Source organism: Excalfactoria chinensis, chromosome 2 (assembly GCF_039878825.1).
Source record: "Excalfactoria chinensis isolate bCotChi1 chromosome 2, bCotChi1.hap2, whole genome shotgun sequence".
In the NCBI taxonomy this organism is placed as follows: domain Eukaryota; kingdom Metazoa; phylum Chordata; class Aves; order Galliformes; family Phasianidae; genus Excalfactoria; species Excalfactoria chinensis.
In genome coordinates, this window is record NC_092826.1 from 68,240,104 (window position 1) to 68,266,903 (window position 26,800).

General features: G+C 36.9%; 1 protein-coding gene across 7 annotated transcripts in view; it reads right to left on the reverse strand.

The window, feature by feature from the left end:
- The window catches only part of CTNND2 (catenin delta 2), a 607,871-nt gene that overhangs the window by 363,865 nt on the left and 217,206 nt on the right, over window positions 1-26,800 (reverse strand). For all 7 annotated transcript variants that reach the window (XM_072330397.1, XM_072330395.1, XM_072330394.1 and 4 more), the window contains one exon: window positions 12,767-12,879. In XM_072330397.1, the coding sequence (XP_072186498.1) occupies window positions 12,767-12,879 (113 nt within the window). The remainder of the gene's footprint in view (window positions 1-12,766; window positions 12,880-26,800) is intronic.

A 26,800-nucleotide genomic window follows, 5' to 3' on the forward strand; every position in this document is an offset into this window, starting at 1 on the left:
CATAGAATGTACTTTCAACTGTGCATTTAATATCTTTATTTTTACATCCATAGTTCTTTCCCGTAAGAATGATGTGACAGCTCTACTAGCAATTTAAATAGGCAAAACCGAAGGTCATTTTCTAAGTTCTTTACCCAAGCGATACCTTTGAAATTAATGAGAGGTCATCAAATTAGAGAAGAGCAGCAGGATTTGTATCTTCCATTAAAAGTTTTCCTGCCTGCTCACTAGTCATATTGCACAGTATTCCTCGAGATTTGACTGCAGTAAAATTAAACATCAATTGAAATGGATTTAATGATTTAATTTTTTGAATAGATTACTTCATAAACTTTAGTAACTCTGGCGCAATGATTTCATTCTGAGCTATTCCTAGAAACCTAATGGAGGAAGGTCAGCATATTTCACTGAAACAGTTGAAATACCAGGTGAAATAAGTATACACATTTGCATAGAATCTTCTATTTATAGCTATTATCAATAAATATAGCATGCAATATTTCTGACAAACTTGCATGAAATTACTTTATTCACTCACAGTGCAAGTATCTATGGAAGTTTTATGATCTTTCCCACTCTTTACTACCTCTAGTCTTGGAGCCCCAGGTTCTAAGCTGGGAATCACTACTGAACAGAAGATATTAGCAGAATACATCACAAAACGATGACAAAGCTGCAGGACAGAGAAGATTAGTGCTACAAAAGTGAAGAGAAAGAGGCCTTCAAAAGCCTGAGAGAAGACGATGAAGAGATTCTAGTTTAACTGAAGACAGTAGACTGGAAGGTCCCATACCTATTCCTGGATCACCTGAGAAACAGAGAGGCTCAACAGAGAAAGAAAATCTCTATCCTTTTAGACACATTCTTCAGACCTTAGGTTTTGAAACTCATGAATATGACGTCACACTGGCAGGATAAATTGTTTCCCTTCAACCACAAGGAATAGCTCATTGCTCATCAAAAGACCAACACTTTTCCAATATCAATAAAAAGGGAGAAACAGCAGAACAGCTATAAATACAATAAGTGAAATTAGAACCAAAATGTTAAGAACTACATGGAAGCAGTAGCAAATATTAGATTACAAGAAAATCAGAAAACAATATTTACAATAACAAGCCACGTTTTATACCTCAAAACTGTAAGAACAGTTTAATTACAATAACTTCTCGTTTCTTAATCAACATAATTGATGGTGTGAACAAATTGGCAGCTCAGAAGTAAAGTATGTGGATGCCTGCTAGAGATTTGTTTTGCCGGGATCAACGTGATCGGCTTGTGACACACTGGGGCAGGAAGGTCTTGCTCTGCCCAAGGCCATTTCAGTTACTATCAGCATCACCAGTGCCAATCCCACTACCAACCTGCTCTGTTAGCATTCATTTTACATCAAGCAATGCCCAGGAAATGTTTCTCATATTTTCTTTGATGAAAGATACCAACCATTGCACTTCTAAAATTAAGCTAATTGGAACAACAACACAGTACCATCACAAACTTAAAATCCTATCTTAACCACTGGATTAGATTAAGACTAGTCAATAATATTACATTTTAGCATCACTTATAATACCTTTAAATTCTAACAGGATAAAGTGGAAGAACAGTATATGCAAAAAAAAAAACTGTACCCCAGCCTGGTTCCACTCATAATTAATGACACGCTACTGCTAAAACACTGAAGTAACTACAGTTTGGTTTCTCACTAAGGGTCAGCACTAACGTAGAAAGCTGTATATCAGCCATAAAACACTTCTAAATGACTGGTCAGTTGTGTCCCTTCACTATGTACATCCTGCATTATTTTAAACAAAAGAAAAGTCACACCATAGTCTAGATTTTGAACAAGTGCAATAAATAACCAAACCTGACAAATATTTTATTATGCGTGTTAACAGGATTTTCTTTAATTTTTACTCATCAAAGAATGAAAACCATGCTTATTTAAATATTATTGATGTTAGGAGGTTCATGTCACAGATTTCCTTAATAATGCCATTTATTGAAACTTCATCGATATCCTTTTTTATTGGGGTGGGGGAGAGGGGAGGAGTAAACTCAACACAAACTGTCATCTAAATCCACTGCAAAGAAATAAAGTAATGTATTATCAATGCCTAACTGCAGAAGAAGAAATGAATCGTGAAACACTTGTGCATTCCAGGACAACTAAAATAAATACATTTACAGGTATTACTGTACATACGTACTATAATAAAGATATTATTTTTAGTATATATAGTGTGTACATATACATATAGTACTTTGCTGCTTTCTCTGAAAGTGTATCAGTAAAGACAAAGTAAATGCAAAACCTATGTGAAAAATGAAGTAGAGCACATAAATAGTATTTTTGTCTCATTCTTCATTTTACAGGTGGTAAGTCTTATTAAGTCTTCATTAGTAAAAGGCAGCTGAAGCATAAGAACAAAATTGAGCTCTATTATAGTAGTTCCTTAGAGTGGTAGTAACGGCAGTACACAACTCTTTGCTATTTCTTGAACTTCTGAGTAGAGCCAAAATTAAGGACTCAAGGTGAACGCCTTGCAAGTTTTTAATTACAAATGAAAACACTGTTGTCTTCTTAATTACAGAACTAATTGAAAATACTTTAGGGAAAGAAGTCTAGAGGAAAGAACTGGAGAAAAAGACGGACGAGAGAAGAATATCCAATAACAAGAGCACCACTCTTTTCTCATCCAACTGCAGTGTATTTTTTAAACCAGAAAAAAAAAATCTGGGACATATAAATGCTGATAGAGAAGCTCTTTTAGACTGACTTCCTTAATTTACTCCATATGCTACCCTTTAGGAGAGCAGATTTATAAATGCTTTTATATATGGATAAGCTATACCTCTTTTGCTCAGTTCATCCACAGGATTAATACTGACTGGAAAGGGAAAATCAAATAGGTTTTTGTAAAAGCTTTCCATATCTGAAGTCACATATCCTGACATTTACATATTCCCAGGAAGGCATATTCTGATAATATATTTAGCAGAACACCACAGAAAGTGGAGGTGGTAATTACTTCAATTTATTAATAGGGTCTTCTATTCTGATCAGCAACTTGTGATGATTACTGACCCCGAACGACTACATTTATCAATTTACATTTCATTGATAAATTATTTAGCTGTGAATTTCCAAAGAGCTGCCAGAGCTTTCTGTAAATCCTGGACTTCCATAAGTCCAAAAATAGGATAACTGAGCTCCAAAGCACTGATTATAACTGGACCAGTCCTTTAAGTTAATAAAGAAAGTGTTTCTAATTTTCAACACATACTAGCCTAACATTTTGACTAAAGGTGACTCAATATAGACTAATAGTTCCAAATCAGCGTTGTTTAAATGCTGTTGTTGTTTCAAGTTGAAGTGAGTTTAGATTAAAACATTATTTGAAAACTGATTTTTAGAATGAACAAATCTCATACTGATAAAATAAAAATAAAAAGGAATAATTAACTGCATTATACTAGTCCAACCACATACACCACAAGGGAAGGTATACCATCACAGGCAACAATTTGGCTTTGGAGTTCAAAGACAAAGTAGATATGACCCAAGTGCAATACCACACATACTGTCAAGATAAATGTGCACTTGCTACTCACTGAATCTGTAAACCTGGTCAAAAGGTCCGAAACAATTTTGTTTTAACATGCTATAGTCAGATCTGTCATTATCTCAACCCTTTGAGTCTCATATTGGGTGTCAAAAGGACCGCTGTGGTCTAACCCAGCAGGTTACACCATACAGCCCTATGTTCACTTTACTCCTAAGGAGGGAGAAGAGGAAAAAGGAAACAAAACGCAATGATAACAACATATTTATATAACTTCAGCTGGCAGGAATGAAGGGGCTGCTCATCTAATGGCACTACCCTCCTTTTCCCTGAATCTGTCTTGCTCCCAGCCAGCAGAAGCACCTTTGTGAAAACAAAACACATTAATTTAATCACAAACTACTTCTTCCAAGATAACAGAAAGAAAAACAAAAAAGGGTGTGCTTTATCTTCTTTCTCTACATCTGGAGAGTGGGGAGATATTGCTCTACAGAGAGTGAGGAAGTAGACAATTGCAGTGCAAAAGGCTTTATTTTTCTTAATTAAACTTTTTCTTTTTCTTAATTTTTACGAATGTGCATTGTGGAGGCATAAAGTAAAAATATAAGGGGTAGAGGAAAGCCAGAAGGAGGCACAATATTTATTCTCAATTAGCAGTAACTGAGACATGCTCTACGAATTGAAAACCCAAGGGATTTAAAAGCCCCTCTAACACATTAAAAATCTATGAATACTTCACTTAACTGCTGAAATGGCAACATGCCTCAAGATCTCATAATATTAACCATTCCAAGTATGTTGCTATCAAATTGTGAGATGCCTGCAGAAACAGAAATGCATCCATTCATGCCACTCCTGGAATTCAACAAAATATATTAATACTTCCTATGAGCTTCTGATATTCAATATACTTGAGCATCAAGGAATGCAGTGCTTGGTTTCTGCTACAGAACAGTCACAGTTGTAGCAGCTCCATTGAGCATTGACATCCCCTCAGAAGAAGCAAACAGATAAGAAAAAATAAAACGAGGGCTCATTCCTAAGCACATTATCAAATATTGGCAAGGAAACATCGCCTAATTATTAGCAGTAATAGCATTGCTAATTTCTGAAGTAAGAGAAAAAAAAAGCTTTTCAGAATTAATCAATAAAACTTAAATTTCCAGTATCAAACACTACAACTAAATACAGTTTTGTTTTGTTTTTTTTTTTCATTATTTTTTGTTTTTAATTCAAAACAGACCACAGCAAGACGCAGGATCCACATTTGATATGAAAGCAAAAATTACTACATTTCTGAAAGCTATGCTTGACGAGAAGTTGTAACTTTAATCAATGCATTTTCATTGAAAATCTTCAATTTATTCTAAGATTGCATTGAAAATCATTATTCTTAAACCCAAGAACCCAGGGAAATCCAGCTTCATGCAAAAGTAACTCAAGTTGTTTGCCAAATCAGGTAAACGAGCCTGGATGAGTTTTGGCAGGAAGTAACAGTAACTGCTCTTATAGCTGCACTGGTGAAAGGTACTCAGAACATACCAAAGCAAGGAAGTGCTGAGAACAGGAGGCTCTGTCAAACTGCAGTGTTTAGGTATGAAGGCTAGGTGGAATAAGGTAATGGAAAAGAAAAAAAGGTATGAAAAGTGAGGAGGATATTCAGTATTCCTCAAGTTCAGACGGTGAACCGAGACAGAAGACATGACTGGCGAAGGGAGAGAAAAAACAGCGCCCGACTGCAATACATCTCTGAGAAAGCACAGAATTGAATTTGTTTCCTCAAGCATATGGATAATATTTTGTCACTTTGTTTTTATTTGCAGAACAGAAAAACTGGTTTGTCTGCAGTTCTGGGAAGCCCTCATCAGACTGCATTTTGGCTCACTCCTTGTAAAAATGCATTATTAAATAACTTTTGTTTCATGACCATTTCATTTCTAAATTGCTCTGGGGATAAGCTATGGTGTGTGGGGGGATGCTGTTGTGTACAATATCAATGGAGTTTCATAAGCTGAAAGATGTGCATAATCAAAAGAATTATCTATCTGTTTATAAAATTAGCTGAAGGAAATCCAATGGAATTGTATCAACTTCTGCTGCTTAATTCCATTGTAAAGATTAGTTTTTATCATTGTCAGGTATTTGCTGTTTCTCATTTCTTTTTACAGCCTTCCAGATAAGCAGGAATCTTAATAATCTGATAGTATCTCAGGAACATACATACAGATGTGATGACCAATTGGAATAGCAAATGAAGCCAGTGAGACCTGTATTTTCTACAATAAGACCTATATTTCTCAACTCCAGTATCCAGTTTGAATGGATATTTTCAATGTTTGTCTTCATTTCGGCTACCCTCACGAAGGGCACAATATGACTTCTTGATGCCTCTGCCTTATCTTCATGTCCCAGTCTTTTCTAGTCACTGACAGTTTTATTTTCCTCATCCTGCTCCATCCCACTCATCATTTCTTAGAACTTTTGATTCATGCGTGGACCAATTAAATACAATTCTTCCATTTTTAGACTATGGCTGGGTTCTTCCAGATGCCTCATCTGTTTTTGGAGCAGATGTCCTTCCTTTTTAACTTTTCCTCCAAAATACACTATTAGCAACCAGGATCCTGCATGCACCTACAGATCTGCTTCTTGACTTCTTTTCATTGGGTTTGGAAGGACCTCTCCATACCCTAAACACACCAATGGGCAGATGGGATATCCAGCATGGCCAGGCCAGGCAGGCTGTAGTGAGCTGGAACCTGGCTGTGCTTCTTGAATGCCATGGGTTGGCATGGGGGCCTGAGTAGCAAGGGAGAGCCATAGGGCTGACAGTGCAAATCCATAACAGCAATGATGATGATTGCTTGAAATTCCCTTCATAACATAAACGTACTTCTCAATGTACATCTTGAGAAGGAGCTAACCTTAGCAAAATATGGAAAAACTCTAATCTTGGTTTAATATGAACCAACATAACAATATTAATGACAGACGCTGCCATAGTCTCTGTCCATCATTTCTCAAAACTAACTCTTTGAAATATCTTTGCTACCCTTTTTGTATAACAGCATTTGATTTCAACTGTTTATAGCTCTTAAATAATTTCACCAATATTACAGAATTTGTTCTCAGTCATAAACTACTTATTTCTAAGATATCAAAAAATATCAAAGATAGGGAAATATATATATATATATAAATAAATAAAAATCTGTCCTTAACAGTAAATGGTATTGCTCAAATTTTTCAACAAATTGCCAAAATTACACAGAACATATCTCTGCAAGATGTAACTGAATTTTACACTAACAAAGATATACTTCCTAAGATGAATATTTCCCAATTAATTTCAAATCAGTGCAATATTCAAGTGCAGACTTGCAGCCAGACACCTAAGTGCGAATATGACAACTGGAAAGAACTTTCAGACATCTTAGAATCACACCAACAATGCAATGATTTAGAGAATATCCACCTGAGTAGAGTTTTCATTGGCTCAGTAAATGGTTATATACAAAGTTTTTATTCTGTTGTCATAATTCTGTTTCTTTATATATATGTATAAAGAAATATATATATTTTTTCTAATACTGGTATTAGTGAGACAGAAGGAACAATGAAATACTTGAGCTAACTGTGAAAGAATCAAAGTGACAACTGGCAGCCACAAATAAGGCTTTTAGCTGGAAAGACCTTTTCCTAGGCCAACAGAGAAAAAAAAAACCTGCTTCTCTGCAGAAATGTGGATGAATTTTTTAAAAAATACGATACTTTAATTTCATACAAACATACCAGTGTTAAAACTTGAGCAATGCTGAACGTTACTGTGTTACTGCTCTCATAGAGGTGATATCCCCAGCAGGAAAATAAATGATGCTATTGTAAAAGACAGGGATGAACTATAAGAAAGAAAATCACACTAGACTTGATTGCTTGGACGTTTGCTGGAAATTTGCCTTTCAGCAACAGAAGCCTGTTTGCTAGAAAACTGTGAAACCAGTTAGTTCCCTGTGGGGTGTCAGTAGGACTAATCTGCTTTCTCAACATGCCTTGCTATGGAGAACTAGCATATATATACATTAATTTTTAAGCTGGTTCCCTAAATACTGGGCCTCAGCAGAAATGTAAATCCGTAGTCTGACTTTCAGAAATGCCGAGTTCCAGACTTTACCATCATCCACCAGCCAGCAACCCAACACTTAGAAAGTCACCAACGGTTTCTGCGGTATGTAAGTAGATTGCTGGAGTCTAGCAGTATAGCCAGAAACACTGTTTTGGGTAAACAGTGCTTCAGAGACAAAAGCAGACCAGACAAAGACCTCTAATATTGTGGTAGTATGTATTTTACTTTTTTTGGACAAACAGGTTTGTCATAAGAAACTCGAACATTACTGAATCCCATTTTCCAAGGGTTTTTATAATCACCTGCTCCATAAATCTTTGGTAACGTGCTCCACACAAGTATTGTTTTATTTCATAGAGTCATAGAATCACAGAATAGCTCAGGACAGAAAAGACCTTAAAGATTAGCAAGTCTAACTGCAACCTAACCAAAGTACCCTAAACCTAATTAAACTACCCTAGTAGTTTCACTGCCGCTTCTTCTACTTTACTGTGGTAAGTTTTTAAGACATCAGTAAGAATAAAGGTAGCCAAAGGAAAAAGTGGGAATGTTTTCTCTTTAGTATTTGAGAAGACAAAACTCAAACATTAATATTTTAGTTAGTAACTTTTTCTATTATTTATATTTATGTTATACTTGTATATATTTCCCTATAAAGATATACTACTCATACCATGAAATTTAGCACTTAAAGAATCTAGTACTTGCTGAGAATCTTCAGAAGTGTAATATTTTTAATTCACTAAACCACTTCATATCCTTGAAACTATTAACCTTACATTTCGTCCCAGTTAACTAGATCCACTTCCAATCAGACGTGATCAATCTGACAGTGGATCTAGGCTGCATATTCGCTAGCAGTTGCGCTGAGGTGTACGGATTTGCTTATAATTAATCTCTGGATCCTGATTTCTGTGACAGGAAACACGCTACATACTAAGTTATTAATGACTGAAAATCGAGCTGTCTCAATGCTTCACAGTACAGTGGGATACACAGCTCCTTGTGGACCAAGTGCAAAATGTGCCAGAAAAGTGGAAAACAAAAACAAACAAACAAAAAAAGTAGACAGAACTAATGGTCTTTCAGCACATTCTTAAAAATGTGGTTTCAAAGTCACAAGACAACTACGAAGTCTTCATAAAATTAATATCCCAATGAAGTAAATCTGAGAACAGTTTTCCAGGTATCTGCCCTATGAAGTGCACTGTGCTTCCTCATTAGGCACATGTGCAGTTGTTTCAAGATATTACATCAAGACATGGTAGTAAACACCACTGTAAGCTGGTTTAGCCTGATAGCAAATATGGAAAGCTGCCTCATGAGTGTGAGTTTTAATTCCTTGGGTAGTAACAAACACGTGGAACAGATGTTAACATGAAAAGCTCCTTTTAGATATTTGGAGTGAGTTTTGAAGTGATTAAAAAATATATATAATGATAATCTAACTTTCCAGGATTAAAATATGCTGATTACAATCAGTCCAGTCTGATTATTCCTTGATAATGAAAGACATCTGAATAAGCCTAGATGCTATTAGATAATAGTGATATCGCTGAAGGCTTGTGGTCAGTTCTACTGAAGACTTAGAGGCAAGATTTCACACTACAAAATGACAGTATTTAAAAGCTTCTTACCTACAGAGATTTAGTAATATGAGCTATAATTTCAGATTTTAATTTAATTAAAAAGCAAGATTGAAACAAAAGCATACACTCATTCTTAGTTTATATATATATGTATATGTACATATGTATATATGTATATGTATATGTGTATATATCAATCAAAACTGAATAAACTGCTTTAAGTTCAGGGGATCTTCTTAAAATCAACCCATATTCAGAACAGTAAAATTATTTCATTTATTCAGAGGTGATAATGAAAACCAGTTTCAAGGAATGGATTCAAAGCAAGAGGATTTTTGTTACTTTCTCCCTCAGTAATGTTAAACTTGTATAATTTTAGAAATAATAGCGTCACTCTTGATATTTTGCTTAGAATTTCTGTTTGCTCACTGGAGGTGCAGTTATCCCTCTAAGTCAGAACAGCACTGCTGCTATCTATAGTTGTGATCCTATCAGTACACTTGAAAGTGCTCCATGGCAAGCAGTGCCCATCGTAAGAACAGTCCATAGTATTTTGTGACCATTCAGTTTTATAATAGCTGTAGTCCTCCACTGATACTAGGTAGACAAGGTTATACGGCCTTTTCCACATGGGTGAAAAGAGTTCTAACACAATTGACATGGAGCTGTTCCAAACATGCCAGAAGAAGAAAAGGGTTAAAAAAATTAACACCCAAAGTAGATTTCATTTATATTCTTTAAGTGTGCTTTATTTGTCTTGAATGATGGTGAAAGTTTATGAGAGCTCTTCTGTAACATATCACTCAGCCCTCAGCTACAAGAAAACCACTGCCTTTTTCCTTAGAAGTTTAGCAGTATGAGGGTGCGATTAAGAAGAATCATACAAGCTATATTCAGGGAGAGCAAACATAACACTGGAAGATGAAGCTTCAGAAGTAGGACTTCCTATGATAAAATCTCAGAAAGGAAAAAGGGGACTTTCTCCTTCTCTCTAGTAAGACACTTCCACATGAAACAACTCTGTACTTGGGAAAACAATAGCTTAACAGATAAACAGAAACACACACTGCAGTAAATGCTACTCAGTACTGAGTGCGGTGGAAATCATAAATACATTACACTTACATAAATTAAAACCTCTGCGTCAAAAGATGGACATACTAGAATCTATAGTGTTTCTTCAGAGGATAACAGACATCCCAAGTAATGGGCTCAAGGAAAATTATGGGAATTCCAATTCTTTCATTCGTCAGCCACAAATTTATTCTTCTGATCACTCATTTCTCATCCTTTTTTCCCTGTACTGAAATTGATCTCAGTCTGCCGCCATATTCAGATACAGAGATGGGGACAATAAATAATACTTTTGGTAAGAATTTCTTTTTGTGAGGATTTTTAATTTCTACAATACAATTGTTTTAGCCTTAAATATCTCTGGTTTCCCCTGTGCAATTTCACATTCTGAAAACTCTTCATCTCCTTGTTTAGAACTTAATCTACATTTCTGAAACTGTTTTCACCACTTGGATTTCTTAGCCTGAAATGCATTGGCTTAATTAGGGAAGCAAATAAACTTTAAATGTTAATGTGAACTTGCATATTTATTACAAAAAGTCACAGAACAGAATTAATCCCTGCTGGATCTAAATCTTTAATTTCTAAGGAATTATTATTATTATTATTATTATTATTATTATTATTATTATTATTATTTGCCAATCCCAATAACTTGGATCAATTTATTCTAGTACCAAACAAAAGCATTTAATTCTGATTGTTAATGTAAAAACAAACAAACAGAAGAACAAAAAAGCCCAACCTATTAACTGCATAGATAATCGCTATGAGTGCAGAAATTATAGGACTAACTGGGAATCTAGTGGTGGCCTCCTAATGAATGATTCAGAAGCTGATAGTATTGTCACTTCCAACTCAATAGCAAAAATTCAACATTAAAATATGATGCAACATTTAAATGAATAACGTTTCTTTATATGGTTATTTTGGGAAAAACAAACTGTCTCAGACTTCAAACCACTGATGATTAAAAAGCCTCAATTTGCTGACAGGAAAGATGTTCAGAAAGCCAAACAAACAACAGTAACCAAAATGCAAAAGAACACATTTTCTTCCAAACAAGAAATCTCCCAGTCTCCATAACACTATGTGAAACAATCATAGGGCTCATAAGGTAAACAGCGTTATTCAGACATGATTCAGGAAGCCTTTTTGAAATAGAAACATACCATACAGAAAAGAGAAAATACAGTGAGAATATACTTCAAGTGCAAACATAGTACTATACTGTGTTTAAATAATTCAAAGTAATACAGTTGTTCTTAATGCTTATAGAAGTATAGCTAGTAGAAAAGAATACATAAAATAAAACGGGGTTTTCTCTTAGGAAGTTAATTCATGATTTATTATTAAGACTTTTTTATATTTAAGTGAACTCCATGCACAATGGTTGAATTAGTGAAAGATTCACCTGAGTTTTGCTATTTCAATGAAACTGATTAAATTATTTTGTTGGTTGTTTTTTTTTTTTGTACTTGAAGCATTCTGCAGAATGATGGTTTCCTATGTACCACAGAAAGCAATCATTTCTTTAATTGAAGTACAGTCTAAGCTACTTCAACTGAAGAGGAGTTTATTCCAATAGCAACAGGTATATTTCTACAGGCTTTTCTACTTCTATAACATAAAACTTCATACTAAACTTGGTCTATCATTCTTCACCTTATGTATTCAAATACATCACTTCCACTGACACAAAGAGAAGACATGTCCTCACAGCACTTCTCTCAGTCCTTGAAACCCAAACATTGTCATCTTTTATTGAAGTTCACCTGAGAGAAAAGCATGACTGGGAAGTAGCCCAAGACTACCAAATCCTTAGTTGCACCAAACTGACCAACAGATCAGCTTCCTTCTGCTACAGTTTGCTAAATAATATTTCCATCATCTAAACAATGTACAGATGAATCAATTTAAGAGAGCCAATGTTTAAAAAAGATGAAGATTCATATTTTATCACTGCACTTTTATGTCGAGTCAGCAGCTTTACATAAACTGTATAAGCAGCTGAAAGAATCCCTGAAGCTTTTAATACCTTGACGAAGTTTTCATAAAATAAGTTCATTCACTTATCACGGCATTTCTGCAAATCTAAAGCTGAGAAGCTTTGGTGGAAGTGGTACTCTTATTTGTAACAGAAACAGGTGCTTTTCTCTTAACCCACTCAGACTACAGCAAGCAGCCAGTCAACAAATTCCAAACGACATCACCACATTGTTACTGGACAAAGTAGATAGCAATTACACCGAATTTATTCTGCTCTTGAACTTTCCTTTAAAATAAAACATTAAAAATTGAAGCTTCAGACTCCACTAAAAGCTCATCATCTTTGCTGTATAGTTTTATTCACACCACAACCAATACTACTGCTTTTCAATACCCAACAACGAAATTAGCAATTTATGCATTACCTGATGCTGCTCATGCTTCCAGTTTCTGATCCAAGCTTACATCGCTCCAGTTGGCTCGCTACAATCTGACGCTCAGCCTCAAGCTCTCGAGTCAGTCTCTCAAATTGTAGTTCCTGAAAAAACACACAAAACCGTTCATTTTGACTTCTCTCAAGAATTTCAGTACATAAAATAATTGTGTGAAAAACTTTACACCACTACCCTATGGGAAAACCCTTTTTTATTGTGCTCACAATCCAAATCAAAGCGGCAACACCTACTCATTCTTTCATTCACTCTATTGATACGTGCTGCAGAATCAGTCAGCTTATTGGGAATGGAATTTCCAAACACATTAAACAATTCAGGCCCACGTCAAAACCATTCACAGTTCATGTAGAGCTCCTGGCATAAAAATATTTTTATAGCAAGTTGATCTTACTATGCTGTGTCAAAAGCAACAATTTGCGTTACTAAAAAGAGATGCAAAGTTCTGCAGATGGTCATGTGGTAAGGAAAGCTTTTCTACTGAGGATAAAAATATCAGCCACCATAGCACAGACTAGTGAAATAAATTGAAGGTATATTGTTATGGATTGAACATGATTAAATTTCAGCACTTAATGACGTGCAGAAGGGAAACTCAAGCAGTTCTGGATAAAAGCCATGAATTCAATACATTTTCTTTCATTCTGTCAAGGAAGTCAAACCAGCCCCACCAGGCAAGATACAGCTAAAGAGCCCAAAAACGAATTTTCATTTCTATACACAAGAGACTATTTACTGAAATTAAATTTTAAAAGTAAGCAAATTAAAAACAAAAAACAAAAGACACACCAAAATCCTGCACACACAAAAACAAACAAGCCAAGTTTAATCCTCACAGCTTCCTGAAAAACTGTATTTTCTACATCTTTTATTAGTATTTTCATCAAATGCAAAATAGAAATATTTATGGCGAATTAAGTTTTTTTGTTTGTTTGTTTTTTGTTTTTTTAAGAATATTTTACATTCTTATTTCTTTTTAGATTGTTAAACATGCTGCCTTTACAGTTTGGTCATCATTAAATAAAGTCACATTCATAGGTATGTGGAAACTGTTCCCTTACCTCTCTCCTTTACACTGAGGGCTAAAGGAGATACACCAGAGCTGCTCTGAAAGTAATGCCTCCTATTTTATTATGTCAGCCACAATGTCAGAGGCAGATGTTAGTGCTATGACAGTAGAGGCTGTACCTTCTTGCCAGTATCCCATTACACTTTGTTGCCATGAAACAGATGGCAGCAGAGCGGCAGTCTGACAGAACGGTGTCTGACATGGAAGTGCAATGGAGCAAAGATGTTACTGAATTTGTCCATGCAGAAAAAACAGCAACCAATGACATTCATCAATGCTTGCTGAACATTTATGGAGATCAAACAGTGGATGAGCAGCATGCGGGGTGGGTGGTGTGTTTCAGCAGTGGCAGCAGTGACATGAAAGACAAGCCATGTTCTGGATGGCCAGACACACCTGTCACACCACAAAATTTCTCAATCAGCATATTTGCACAAATTGGTGGATTACAATAAGGGAACGCTATACAAAGTTAAATATCAGCTTCAGTGCATTGGAAATGTGGTAATGTTAGAATATAATGAAGTTTGCACCCATTGGATCCCATGTACGCTCACACAGGAAGAGAAAGAATGCCATCTTCAAGTCTGTCATTATCTACTGAACCAATATGTGGATGAAGATGAAAATTTTCTGGACTGCATCATTACTGGTGAAGAGAAATGCTGTCACCGTCACCAATACAAGCCATTGTCAGAATGGCAGTCCATGGAGTTGCAGTGTGAAATCCCAATCAAAGAAAATGTTTAGGAGGCAGCCCAGAGCAGGTAAAGTGACATGCACTCTCTTCTGTGATAGGAAAGGGGTGATCCTTCTGTTTTTCTTGTAACCCAGACAAATCATCAACTCTGATGTCTGTGATGACTCCTCCATAGTCAACTTAGGGAAGAAAACCACCTTTATCCTGCACTGCAATAACACCAGGCCTCATAGCAGCTTTAAAGCCCACGGAGCACATTCCCTATCTTGTCTGGACAGTACTAGCAAATTCACCATTTAGTCCAGATTTGGTACCATCTGGCTTTCATCTGTTTGGGCTGATGAAAGATGCACTGCATGGGCAACATCTTCCTAGCAACAATGCCAACACAGCATTTGTGAAACAGTGGGTCACCTCCACAGGTGTAGATTTTTATGAGAGCGGTATACAGACTCTTGTTTATCACCATTGAAAATGCATACCTAATGGTGGATTATGTTGAACAATATCATTTTGTTGCTGAGAATTTTCTCTATCAAATTGTGTCACGGTGCCCTTTGTATCTGTTATAGTTTCCATGGAAATAAATAGGAGGTATTACTTGCAGAGCAATCCATGCACTTTGAGAATCCACTTGTTAACGTGCTTATAATCACTTTTTCCTTCTTTTTTTATTCCCAAAGCAATATCCCTGGGCTGTAGAGACATGGCAGAGCATGCCATGTTTTGCCTACCTGAAGAACAGCACCAGAGATACTTGGGCCCAACTGTTATATGCAGTAAGTGCCACTACAGAACACTGCATTTCAGAAAGAAAGAAATGGCAGAGGGAAGGACTCGAGTGCCTTCATCCCTTTGACCCAAAACCTCTGATCAAAAAGCCAACAGTATATGGAAGCATAAAACATTTAAACCTCTGTGGCTAGTGAATCCATAACTGAAATAGAAGAAGGAAACAGCTGATGGTTGTTCCCCAGATTCACCAGGGCCATCCCCCTTTACTTCCATTTTTACTGGCATAGAATAACTTCTCCACCTGCAAGTAATGCACTACCTCCACACAGATAACATACAGCAAGAAAAAGCTGGAGAGCACTTGAATGGCCACTGACGCTTTGGGAGAGCCTACTTTGTATACATCATTGCAAGTAAGACTATTCAAGGTACCCCACCTTCAAAAGAGACAAATCGATGATGCACAGAGCAAACCAAGGCATAACCAGCACTTGCTGTATGTCAGTGGTGCATCAGGAATCACTGCAGTTAATATGCTCTGCACATGCTTTTGTTGCACTCCAAAATGTCTTTTTCCTTGTTATTTATAAATAGTATTAACAAAAATCACCTAACAATAACCATCCGGTTGAGATATGTTTACATCTCACACAACATTTGCCCGCTTAACTAGTAAAATCACTGGTCTGAAAAGAGTATTAATCAACTTCCCAAGAGTTATCATTTCGCACAAACAAGGCCAGGATTTGAAGACTGCAGAAAGGATTGCAACAGAAATATTACTAAAGTTTTGAAGAACACAAAATCAAAGTGCTATAGAATTTGCTACACAAACATGCTTATTATTAAAGTACATCTGCAGTGAGAAATTTTAAGATACAAAACAGACATAACCAAACATTAAGTTTTCTTTCAAAACAACAGTAAAAGCATTAACAGCCTTTTGAAATTACTTTACTCAATCGTTAAAGGGACACCGATACAGACTTTGAAGCTTGGCATATGTTTTCAGCAATTCAGCTTTGTCTCGTGTCCCAGATGAGATAGGACATGCATGTTTTGGTCCTTTAATCATGATTTTGGTCTTCAAAATCTGCTTTTCTATTCTTGACTACCTATATTTCTTTCTTTCTTCTTTCTTTTCTACATTCCCTCTTTCTTTAATTTCATAGCACACATCATGACTCATCTTCCACTAATCTCTTTTCAATCATACCATACGAACTGTTAGCAAATTTCCTAAAATTACAGGTTTAAGAAGCTTTTCTCTATAGACGATTGGTTCATTGTTGTGGAAATGTTTCTCTGATTGTGATGCAAAAATTCACGTTTTCTGATCTCTGTCCATGTCCACAGTATTTGCGCCCTATCCTACAGAGATGAATGGAAAAGAACAGTTGTGTTCTCTGTTCCTTCTCAAGCAGAAAGCAAAGATGGTCTGGATCACTAAAGGAAAAAAATAATCTTGGGTTTCTACCTACATTCAAGACACTACCAAGTGGCTTGAATACTAGCTTCACCACTAGCTTGCATCTTAGCTGCTATTTCTCACTTCATCATTGTCTTCTATCAGGTGACAGAAGATACCAAGGGAAGGAAGGAGATGGAAGGTAAGAAACTAAGGGTGCATCACACAACCATTTTCCTATAATTATCCTTGACATTCAGTTTAACATAAAACTGTTAGATATTCCCTCAGGTGACATCTAAGGTGAAGGTCCACAGGATTGCCTTGGAAAGAAAGAAGAAAAAGATTCAAGTAAGGGTAGGATGAGTTTGCTATTCCACTATATTAAGAATGCCTGCCAGAAAATAGTAATAATAATAATAATAATAATAAGCTTCCTCCTTTCTGTTTGGGAGGCAGTTAGAGTGACTAACATTGAATAATTCCATATGTTTAGATTCCAAGCAGCTGCCACAGTGCAAGAAGACAGAAATGAGAAATAGTATTTGCTTACATTCTACACAAATACCCACTGAACCTTATTCTATCATTTGTAATATTTGTTCTGTTTACAATCATTTTCCCCAGATCATGACATCTTGTGTTATCACAATCCTCTATTATTTATCTGAATCAAGCTAATCTGAACATCAAAATTAAAAGCATATTTCTACACACTATTTACACAAATCTTCATCTCCAGGAGAACTGAAGAAACTATTCTGCACCTTCATAATTAACTTAAGCAATGCTATGCCAAATCCAGCTTCATGGCCTGCTTTAAAAAGGGTGATGATGCCAAAGTAAGTGCACAGGCAAAGGCTGTGCAAAGCTTAAGTGACCACTCTGACAGTCCGCAGGACACAGCAACAAAAAAGTGTGGGAGTGTAATGCCAGCAGAAAGATTAGACATCACAACAAGAGTAATCCAGAGAAATCAAGTCAAAAGAGCAGCTTGGAAAGGGAGGAGTTTCAATACAACTTTAGCAAATTGTTCTGACACGATCAAAACAGTATCTGACAGAGTCTGAAGCAATTTTTGTTTAGAAGTCTTATTACCTATCAACATACTTTGGAGGAAAAAATACCACACCACAGAGGGTAACTAGACAGCCTTTTCATTTTGGGACTTTCTATCTACCTTCTGCAGCCACAGAAGCATTAAGCGCTTGAGGCAAGTCTTGTATCTCACAGTGGTGCAGAACACTGAGTAGGCCTGACAGAAGTCTTCACAGCCTTCAGAGGTTGTGAACTCTGAGCTCAGAGCACACCAAGAGGTGGGGTTTTGGTTACCTTCTGTTTTGTATTTGCTCAGTGGTCTGTGTCAACTCATCTGAATGCTGAGAGGAGGAAAACAAGTCAAAAGAAATCTGGCTGATATTTCGAGCTGATCTCATTTTACTTTACCCCTTTACAACCTGAAAGTAATTTTTCAGTCTTGTTACAGAGAGATGTGTACTGATGCTGTGCTAGAGACACAGCAAGATCAGTAGAGACAGTTACAAGTAGCTGAAAAATAATTTAGATTAGATCTAAATTTAGGCTGGATATCCTTATGAATTCGTTGAATTCCTGTGCATCTTAAGGTTGTAATGTTAAAAGAAAAAATAAGTGTTTAGCTTTTAACGGTAAATATGCTATACAAAACAAAACGGTGCACTGATGATCATTTGAGTCTTCATGTACAAATAACAGCAGTAAGGGTTGGGAATCTCCAGTGAGATGAAGACAGTAAGCCTGATTATAGCTCCACAAACAAAGAAGTGGTCTTCGAACTGATGGATTTTATAGAAATACCTTAAAAATCACAGAATTTCATAAAGCACACAGGCTATAGAAATGCAAAACACTGGTTCCATCTTTTTCTTAAGCTTATTAAACAACAAAAACCGTATCTCAATGTCACAAGCAGTCTCTATATACTGCTATGCAATTCCCATGGGATCGTGCATAATTCCATATGTTGTGTATCTATAAACTTCTAAGTATGCCATTCCTTAGCATGGTGTTTTAACAACTCTTTTTAACCTACTGAACCAAAAACACACAAGCAACTTTACATGAGGCACCTGTTTCCTGTGAAAAACAGCAAAATCTTGAGAAGTTTAAATTGGTAGAAAACCTGAAACCGCAGCAGACACAAACCAGACCTGACAGCCTACCCTGTATCTAGAAGGAAAACAGAATGTCTTGTTGCTTTCAAGCATGATGAAAACATCACTAGAAATGCCCCCTATCTGACACTGAATGCTGTTCAGAAGCTTCACAATTGGGTTTTAGAACGCACCGTTCAATCATTCTAGCTTCTCTGATCTTTCTTGTACTGTTGTTACTCTTCTTCACTGAAACATTTCATTGTTCTCCTTCATTTAATAAAATCAGGCGGTGGGAAACTGCTCTGGACAAGGCAATAAATAGAACATAGTGGTAGCAAATTCAGTGGTGGGGATTTTGTTGCAGGATCTTAATGGGGTAAGAAAAAAAAAAAAAAGATAAAAAAAAAAAAAAAGACTTGCTTATAGTTGACTGTAATTATTTGAAACTTGTAGTTTGCAGGAGTCATCAATTTGGAGGAAACAATTCATATGCTGGAGGGCAGGAATGCCACTCAGATAAGCCTTGACAAGTTGTAGGAACAGGTCAGCAGGAATGTCACTCAGCTCCAGAAAGAAAAATTGCAAGTCCTGAATGTCATGAAGTTCCACAAAGGAAAATGAAGCACCTCCACAAAAAGAACCTATGAGTGTGGGAGACACAAGGTTGTGAATCCGCAGGGCGTTCTTTTTGTGATGATGGCCAACAACGTACTTGGTTGCAATGCCAAAAGAACTTTCAGCAAGACACAGAATTACTTATTCCCCTCTATTTGGTACTCCTGAAGCTGCATCTCAAGTACACACCCTGATTTTGGGTCACCAGAACAACAGAAAAAGAACTTGAAGCAGAGGTTCAGGTGTAATGGTTTTGTAATTTTTGCTGTTGGTATTCCACATCATAACATCACGTGGAGCACAGAGAAGAAGAACTACACATCCTAGAGGACCTCACAGTCAGAAAGGGAAACACATCATAGAAGTGACAGTAGATCTCACTCTCGCTGCCTGGCAGCTGCTGTGGGTGTGCTTCCAAGCTGTGGCATCTTTGATTTCCAAGTAGGCTTCTCAGTCTTCAGAAACCTCTCTTCTCTCTCTCTCTCTCATTTTACTTGATTTATTAGCCTCAGTTTCAATGAGATTGTATTATATTGTGTTATCTTGCATTCCAATATCATAATTAGTAAAATAAGTTTTCCTCCTTAGATCGTTGCCACTGCTCTGTTTGTTTCCTTGAGCCCAGCTCCCATCTCCCTACTCCTTTCCCCATTTTTGGGGCCAGGGCGGGGGGCACATGGGCCTACTGCCCCCTTTTAAAGACACAGATTGATCTAGTTAACTTCATGACAGAAGGCCAATAAGATGGTTATGGGATTGAAGCAAGGAGACTATGAATGAATTCTTTTTGTTTGGCATAGTGAAGAAAATGTCTGGAGAAGAGTTAGTTGCTGAATTTTACTGCTTATTGGAGGACTATAGGGAAGACAGCTCCAGACTCTAGTCAGAGGTACTCAGCAAAAAGCAGAAGTCACAAATTGCAGCCCTGTCAATTTTTACTGGATATAATGCAAAATAATAATAATAATAAAAATTAAACAACACAGCAAGGGTGGTTAAGTGCTGGAACAGGCTGCCCAGACAGGTTGTGGAACCTTTGAATCTCAGTATTTGGAGATTTTGAACTGCATATGTGATCTAACAGTGAAGCCAGTCCCAGCTGGCACAGACCTCCCACAGTCTCTTTTAAGTTTTCCAGGATTCCAGAATCAATGAATTGTGGAAAATATTTTTCAAAGAGTTAAGCCAATCTGCATTATGGATTAAAAGAACTGTCCAGCACAGATAAGGTACTATCAAACTCGGATCATCATTCAACCTACCTTAAGAAACATATGAGCTGATGCAAGTGCTAGTATTTTGTCAGCCAGAACCTGTATTTCTCTAGCTCAGATATTCACCTGGTCTTGGGGTTTTAGAGACGTACACCGATTTGTTTAGCCACAGGGATCAGAATACTAGTTTAAGGACCAATATATTAGTTCAGCAGAAAGAATCAGTGAGTGCTTGTTCTAAAACTCCCAGTTTCAAATCTGATTTGTGCGTGAACAGCCTTGTTTTCCCCAATGATTCAGCTTCACAAGAAGCACTGGAGTCATAACAGACTACTTCTATCTTTTGCACCTACCAGGTCCAGGGACATTTTCCTCAGATGTCATGTATATTATTTCAGAAATCACCCATTACAGTCTAAAGAGCAATAGAAGTTTGCCAATCAGAGAAAAACAGCTAGAAGTCAGCCAAAAGTCTCTGTGATTAAGCCGATGATGGAAAAATGGGGATAAAATGAGCGGTCATGCAGCCACCCTAGATGCAGCGACCAGGCACGCACAGAGGGACATGAGCATAAATTAATGAGTTCTTGGAGAAGAATGTACTGCATACATCTGTCTTATCTCTTTAAAGGTAGAATGTGAGCTGTAAGAGCATGCGTTTCATTTGTCAAGTCACCTGGTATGTACCATGAGGAATAAAGGAATACTGCTTTCTAACACCACATTGGAGTTAGAGGATTGAGAATTTTCTTCCCAGATACTGGATGAAATTAGCAATCACAGGCTTCTTCACAAGATACTAACATGGCAATTCCAAGCCAAGGTCTATTATTCGTGTGGGTTATTTATGGAGTCAAGAAAGATTTGATTATGGCATTAAAAATACACTGCTACTTCTTTGGAGTAATCTTAAAGGGAAAAAAAAGTCACTTTCATGCCTTCAGAAAACTTCCATAGAAATAAGACCTTATTTTGCTTTCTATTTTTACAATCTTGATAGAAATGAGATTACAATTGCATTCAGATGTGTATTTCAGCTCTCCAGGCACACAGTCCTGTGCTTCAGCTCCTTGTTTTCTGAAGGCAATACTGCCCAATTGCCCAGAGTTATGTTCCTAGTAAAATTGCATTATTTCTTCTTCAGAATAATAACTAAAATTATTCTAATTATCTTTACTTTTTTTTCCTATTACAAATTGTCCAGTACTTTTTAATCCCATGTTTTTCTTCCTGTTTCATATTCAGCTTTAATTTTCAGCTTACTCCTTTTTCTTCTCTCTAGTTTTTGCATCCCTTGCCAACACACACACAGAGTATTACCCACCATGATTGCCGTGGTATTCCCCTTCCTCCAATGCAAACTACTTCAGTCCCTACACTAATGAAGAGCAAGTCTAAGTCTGTGAGGGTGAGAACAGAATTAGGACCCCTAAGAGTTTTCTATTCTCATACATATACTTCTTTTTGGAGTAGCAACATAAAGGAGATAAAAGATAAACTCACTTTTTAATTCACTAGCTTTGACTTGATTAATTGTAAAGCTCAAGGTGGTCTCAAAACTAAACCTCTGAGACAACAGATATTGCCAAAGGAGAGTGAGAGAAACTGGGCTGGAATTAAGCAGCAGCTCTTGAAACTCAAATTGGCCCCAGTTTGTAATCCTGATTTACTCCTCAGTTATAAAAGATTTAGTAAAACAAAGTTGGGGGGGAAAACAAACAAACAAACAACAAAACAACAAAAGACAGAATTGTTATCATAATGAGCTGTGGAACGCTGCCATTCACCTTGATCTTCTGATACATACTTATTGGGTATTTTTGTTCTAAAAAGTGCAACACCGTCCAGATATAGCTGGAAGATGCTTTATTATGATGTAAAGATTATTTGTATATGTGGCTCTGGGCAGCCTGGTCTGGTGGTTGGTGACCCTGCACATTGCAGGGGGGTTGAAACGACATGATTGCTGTGGTCCTTTTCAACCCAGACCATTCTATGATTCTGTGTATAGTTCATAGATGTGAAAAGAAAGTGAAACGGTGTGGGTTCCCAAAGTGCTGAAGATATTGAAACACTATGAGGTTACTTTTTGACTCCCAGCAAGACACCCAGTTTCCAGCTTTTCCCTTCTTCTCCAGTCTGGCATGCTGGCAAGAGCTACAAAAGTGTCAGTATAGACACCAACATACGTGGCTAACAAAAAAAGCACATCACACTTTGCAGTCTTTCTGCTCATGTATTCAGACATTCAAATAATGCTCCAGCATCTTATCATGGGGCTTTCCAGTTCTCTATTTATACACCTTTTATTAGTTATCCCAGAGCTCTGAAGCCACAGATTACATCCTAGACATTGCATGCAGATGGAGAGTCAGTGTTACACATCACTGGCTTTACTCATGTCCAGAAAGCTCTAATAAATTAGAGACGCCTTGTCCCTTCCTCTTCTCGTGCTTGTAAGGCAGAAATTATTCAGGTGAACAGTCTCTCTTGCTGTCCCTGGTCTGATTTCTCAACCAATACATAGACTGGCAGTGTAGTACATCCAAGAACATACTACATAAATTGCAATTATCATTGAATCTTAATTAATCAGAATAGTAGATCTGAACATGGCCATTAAAAGGAACTCATTAATATTAGTCAGAGATTCAGAAGTTATATAACAGAGTCAGATGGGCTGTTCATTCTTTACACCAAACTACTGCACCCAATCTAATGGCTACAGGACTTTGCTTTCCTTCCCCCACAGCTAACAACACAGAAGTTTGATTTGCTGCATAACTGCAGAATTCAGTTTGCTACTTGGTTGGGCTTCCAAATAAATACAGGATTACTGTTAAACCATAAGGAAATTCAGCATGAAGGCAGGAATGCTTTGAAAACAAACGAAAAACCCTCTTGTGTTGTAGCAGACAATATACCGATTAGTCAAATAACTTCCATATTTTTCCTAAGTATTTTAAAAAGCAACACAAAACAGCCTTCCAAACAGCGTTGGCTAACAAGTGAGAACAAGGACTGCACAGAATTATCCCATTTTCCCTCACAGAAGATTCTGTAGCAATAGAAGATAAATTTGACCATCCAAAATATGCTTTTCAAATTTTTCCTCTTTCATTATTTCTACTATTAGAAACTTAAAAACATGAGAACTAGTAAAATAATTAGACTGTTCGTTCCTTTTTTAGTCACCCTGTAGAATACTATGCATTAAGGTAATTCCCATCAGATTCATATTGTTCTTAATGAAAGAGAAGAACAATTAGTAATGAAAATGTTAGTTTTAAGAAGTATCATTATGATCTTACTGTGGTAAGAATAAGTTAATCTTTCAAATAAAGTTAAAAAAAAAAAGGATTTCATTATGAAATTACAGTCTAAAAATTCCCTATCTGAAAACAAACAGGTAAGGAGCGCAGCACTCAAGATAACATTTGTGGTACAGATCAAGATAGAGAAAGAGCTTAGAATCAAATTAAATGAACAATCTCAATAAAAATAACATGCATGATAAGAGAAAAAACACGTTGGAAGGTCAGAAAGATGAGAAGAGTACAAAAACCAATAGTTCTCGAAGTCTTCAACTACCTCTGTAGTCTTTATAGTCCAAAAAAACAAAATCTAAATAACAAAAACAGAAAGACATGGCAGAAAGACTGAATTTTGGATACTCGCATAGAGAGCTGCTTAGGACACCAACAGGAAAAGGCAGAATCCTAGACTTCGTCTCACATAGTGCACAAAAGACAGTCTGACTTCTTGCAGCTGAATAGTTGCTCCTTAACAGTGCTCAGGTCTAACATCCCAATTAAAGCCAGAAAATCTACAAATCTACCTGCTATAAATTACACTGAGAGAGAATATACATACGTACATGTCTGTGTGTGTATATATATATATATATATAAACAAACAACAACAACAAAAAAAACATGATAATAAAAACAACAAAAAACAAACACAACAAAATAAGTCAAATGTTACCGAAGAGTTAATTTCTCACAGAGAGCACGAAAACATCTTAATGACATCATACTGGAAACACATGCAGGGCTAATTCAGGTGTTAAGAAACACTGAAGACGCAACAAAAAAAGAAGCGCAGTGCAACAGGAAGGCAAAGAAGTCTTTAGAAACCAAAAATCTCCTTCCAAAAGCTCAAATAATCTTAATCATAAGAGACCATAAACACTGACAGATTAAGTTAAAAATAAAGTAAACAAGAAGCTACAATTTTGTATTAAGCGACAAAGGCATCAGAACTAACAGCAGTTCTTTCTTCAAATGCATCAGGAGCAAAAAGCTGCCTGGAGACTCAGCAGGGTCATTGGATGATCAGGATACAAAAGGGTTCACTGAACAGAAACTAAGTGATTCCTTCAGAATGGTTTCTGCTATTTCATGGGAAATTCCCATGGTAAGAACTCACTGAGAGGCTCTTGTGAGAGTATCTGAAATCCAAGTGACTTCAAAATATTTGTGAAACAAGTTGACATACTATAACAAACTGGAAGATCAGATGGTATTCACTCAGCAGTTACTAAAGGAACTGAACAATTGTGTATCTCAAAATGGAGGCAGTACCTGAGAACTGAAGACTTTGATTGCAACAGCAGTTTCCAGGGAGATCCAATTTGTATAAGGCAAATTAGAAGCGTCTATTGCATGGAACAGAATTAGTAGACACTGTGATTACATGAGCTGTGAATCCAGATGGTTTCTGTATGGTGAAGTTCTTTCTTAAGAAGGGGATAAAGAGTAGGAATAAATGGTACATTCTCGCATCTGAAGGCGTCCACCAGTGAAGCTCTGGTTCAACACTGTTCAATACATTTATAAATGATTTGAAACAGAGTGAACAACAGGGTTACCAGATTTGCCAGTGATACAGAACTATACATGACAGAAAGGCTGGTTACAGATCATTTTAGAAGAACCTTCTCATGGCATGAAAAAGGAGGATAGAAAATGAGAGACAAGTTACATGTATGAACAGAAGGTGATCCTCAGGGAACAAAAACAATCCTAACTTCCCATGTTCTTCACAGGCCCTTGAACTACCTGAAAATGGCTTCCATGAGCTGTATAATTTTACCCAGAAAAAACACTGAATGATTTGCAGTTTACTGGATCTTCCTTACCATCCTTTTCATAAGTGAAATTGTGATTTTCATTATACAAGGGATTTCCCCCAACTTTCATGACCTTTCAAAGATGACAGGAGTTGATTCTGTGACGATATCATCCAACAGTCTTAGCACTCTCAGATACGCCTTCTCACATCCCACAAAGTTGTACCTGTCCAGTTTGTACGGAAGGTTCCTTACTCGACCCTTCTCTTCTATCTGTGGTCTGCCATTTGCTTTGACATTTCCTCTCGACCATGTTTTGGGGCCCAACATTCCAAGTAAAGAAGGCCAAGTAACCAGACTTTTTTTCTGTATCATTTTACCTGAATTGCTGGCCCTATTCAACAACAGGCCTATATCTTTCCTGTGCTTCTGCTTCCTTCTAACATACCTGCAGAACTTTGTGTGCTACACTTATTGTCTCTGGTCAGTTTGAGCTCTAGCTGAGCTTTTGCCTTCCTCACTGCATCTCTACACACCAACGCAGTGTTTCTATATTCCCCTTTTTGGGAGTCTGCCTCCTTTTGCACCACTCTAGTTCTTCCTTCTCCATTTGAGTTCTTTCAGTAGCTTGCTGTTTTTCCAGACAGCTTCTTTCTATGCCTGTTCCTTTTCCTTCTAAAAAGGTTAGCTAGGCTGTTCTTGTGTTTCAGAACCCAGCTGCAGGGAAAAACCAGGACTCCAGGTGCAAACTTTCCCGCAGAGAATCCGTAATTTCAATGACACTGTAACACTGTGACTGCACACAGAACTCCATCTCTTCTGCGATGTTCTCCAGAGTGTGAGGGCTGGTGCACAGGCACTTCTGATAACGTCCTGTTTACTGCTCATCTCTGAGGGGAGTGTGGTAGCCTTCCTTGTCACTGCACCCCACATGCTTTCACCTTGTCCCCTCTAGCCTTGCTTGTCTCCATTTCTTTAACTCTAGCTTAAAGTCCAACTCACTGTCAGCCAGACTACCAGAAAAGATACCCATGCACCTTTTTGTTAAGTGAATCTC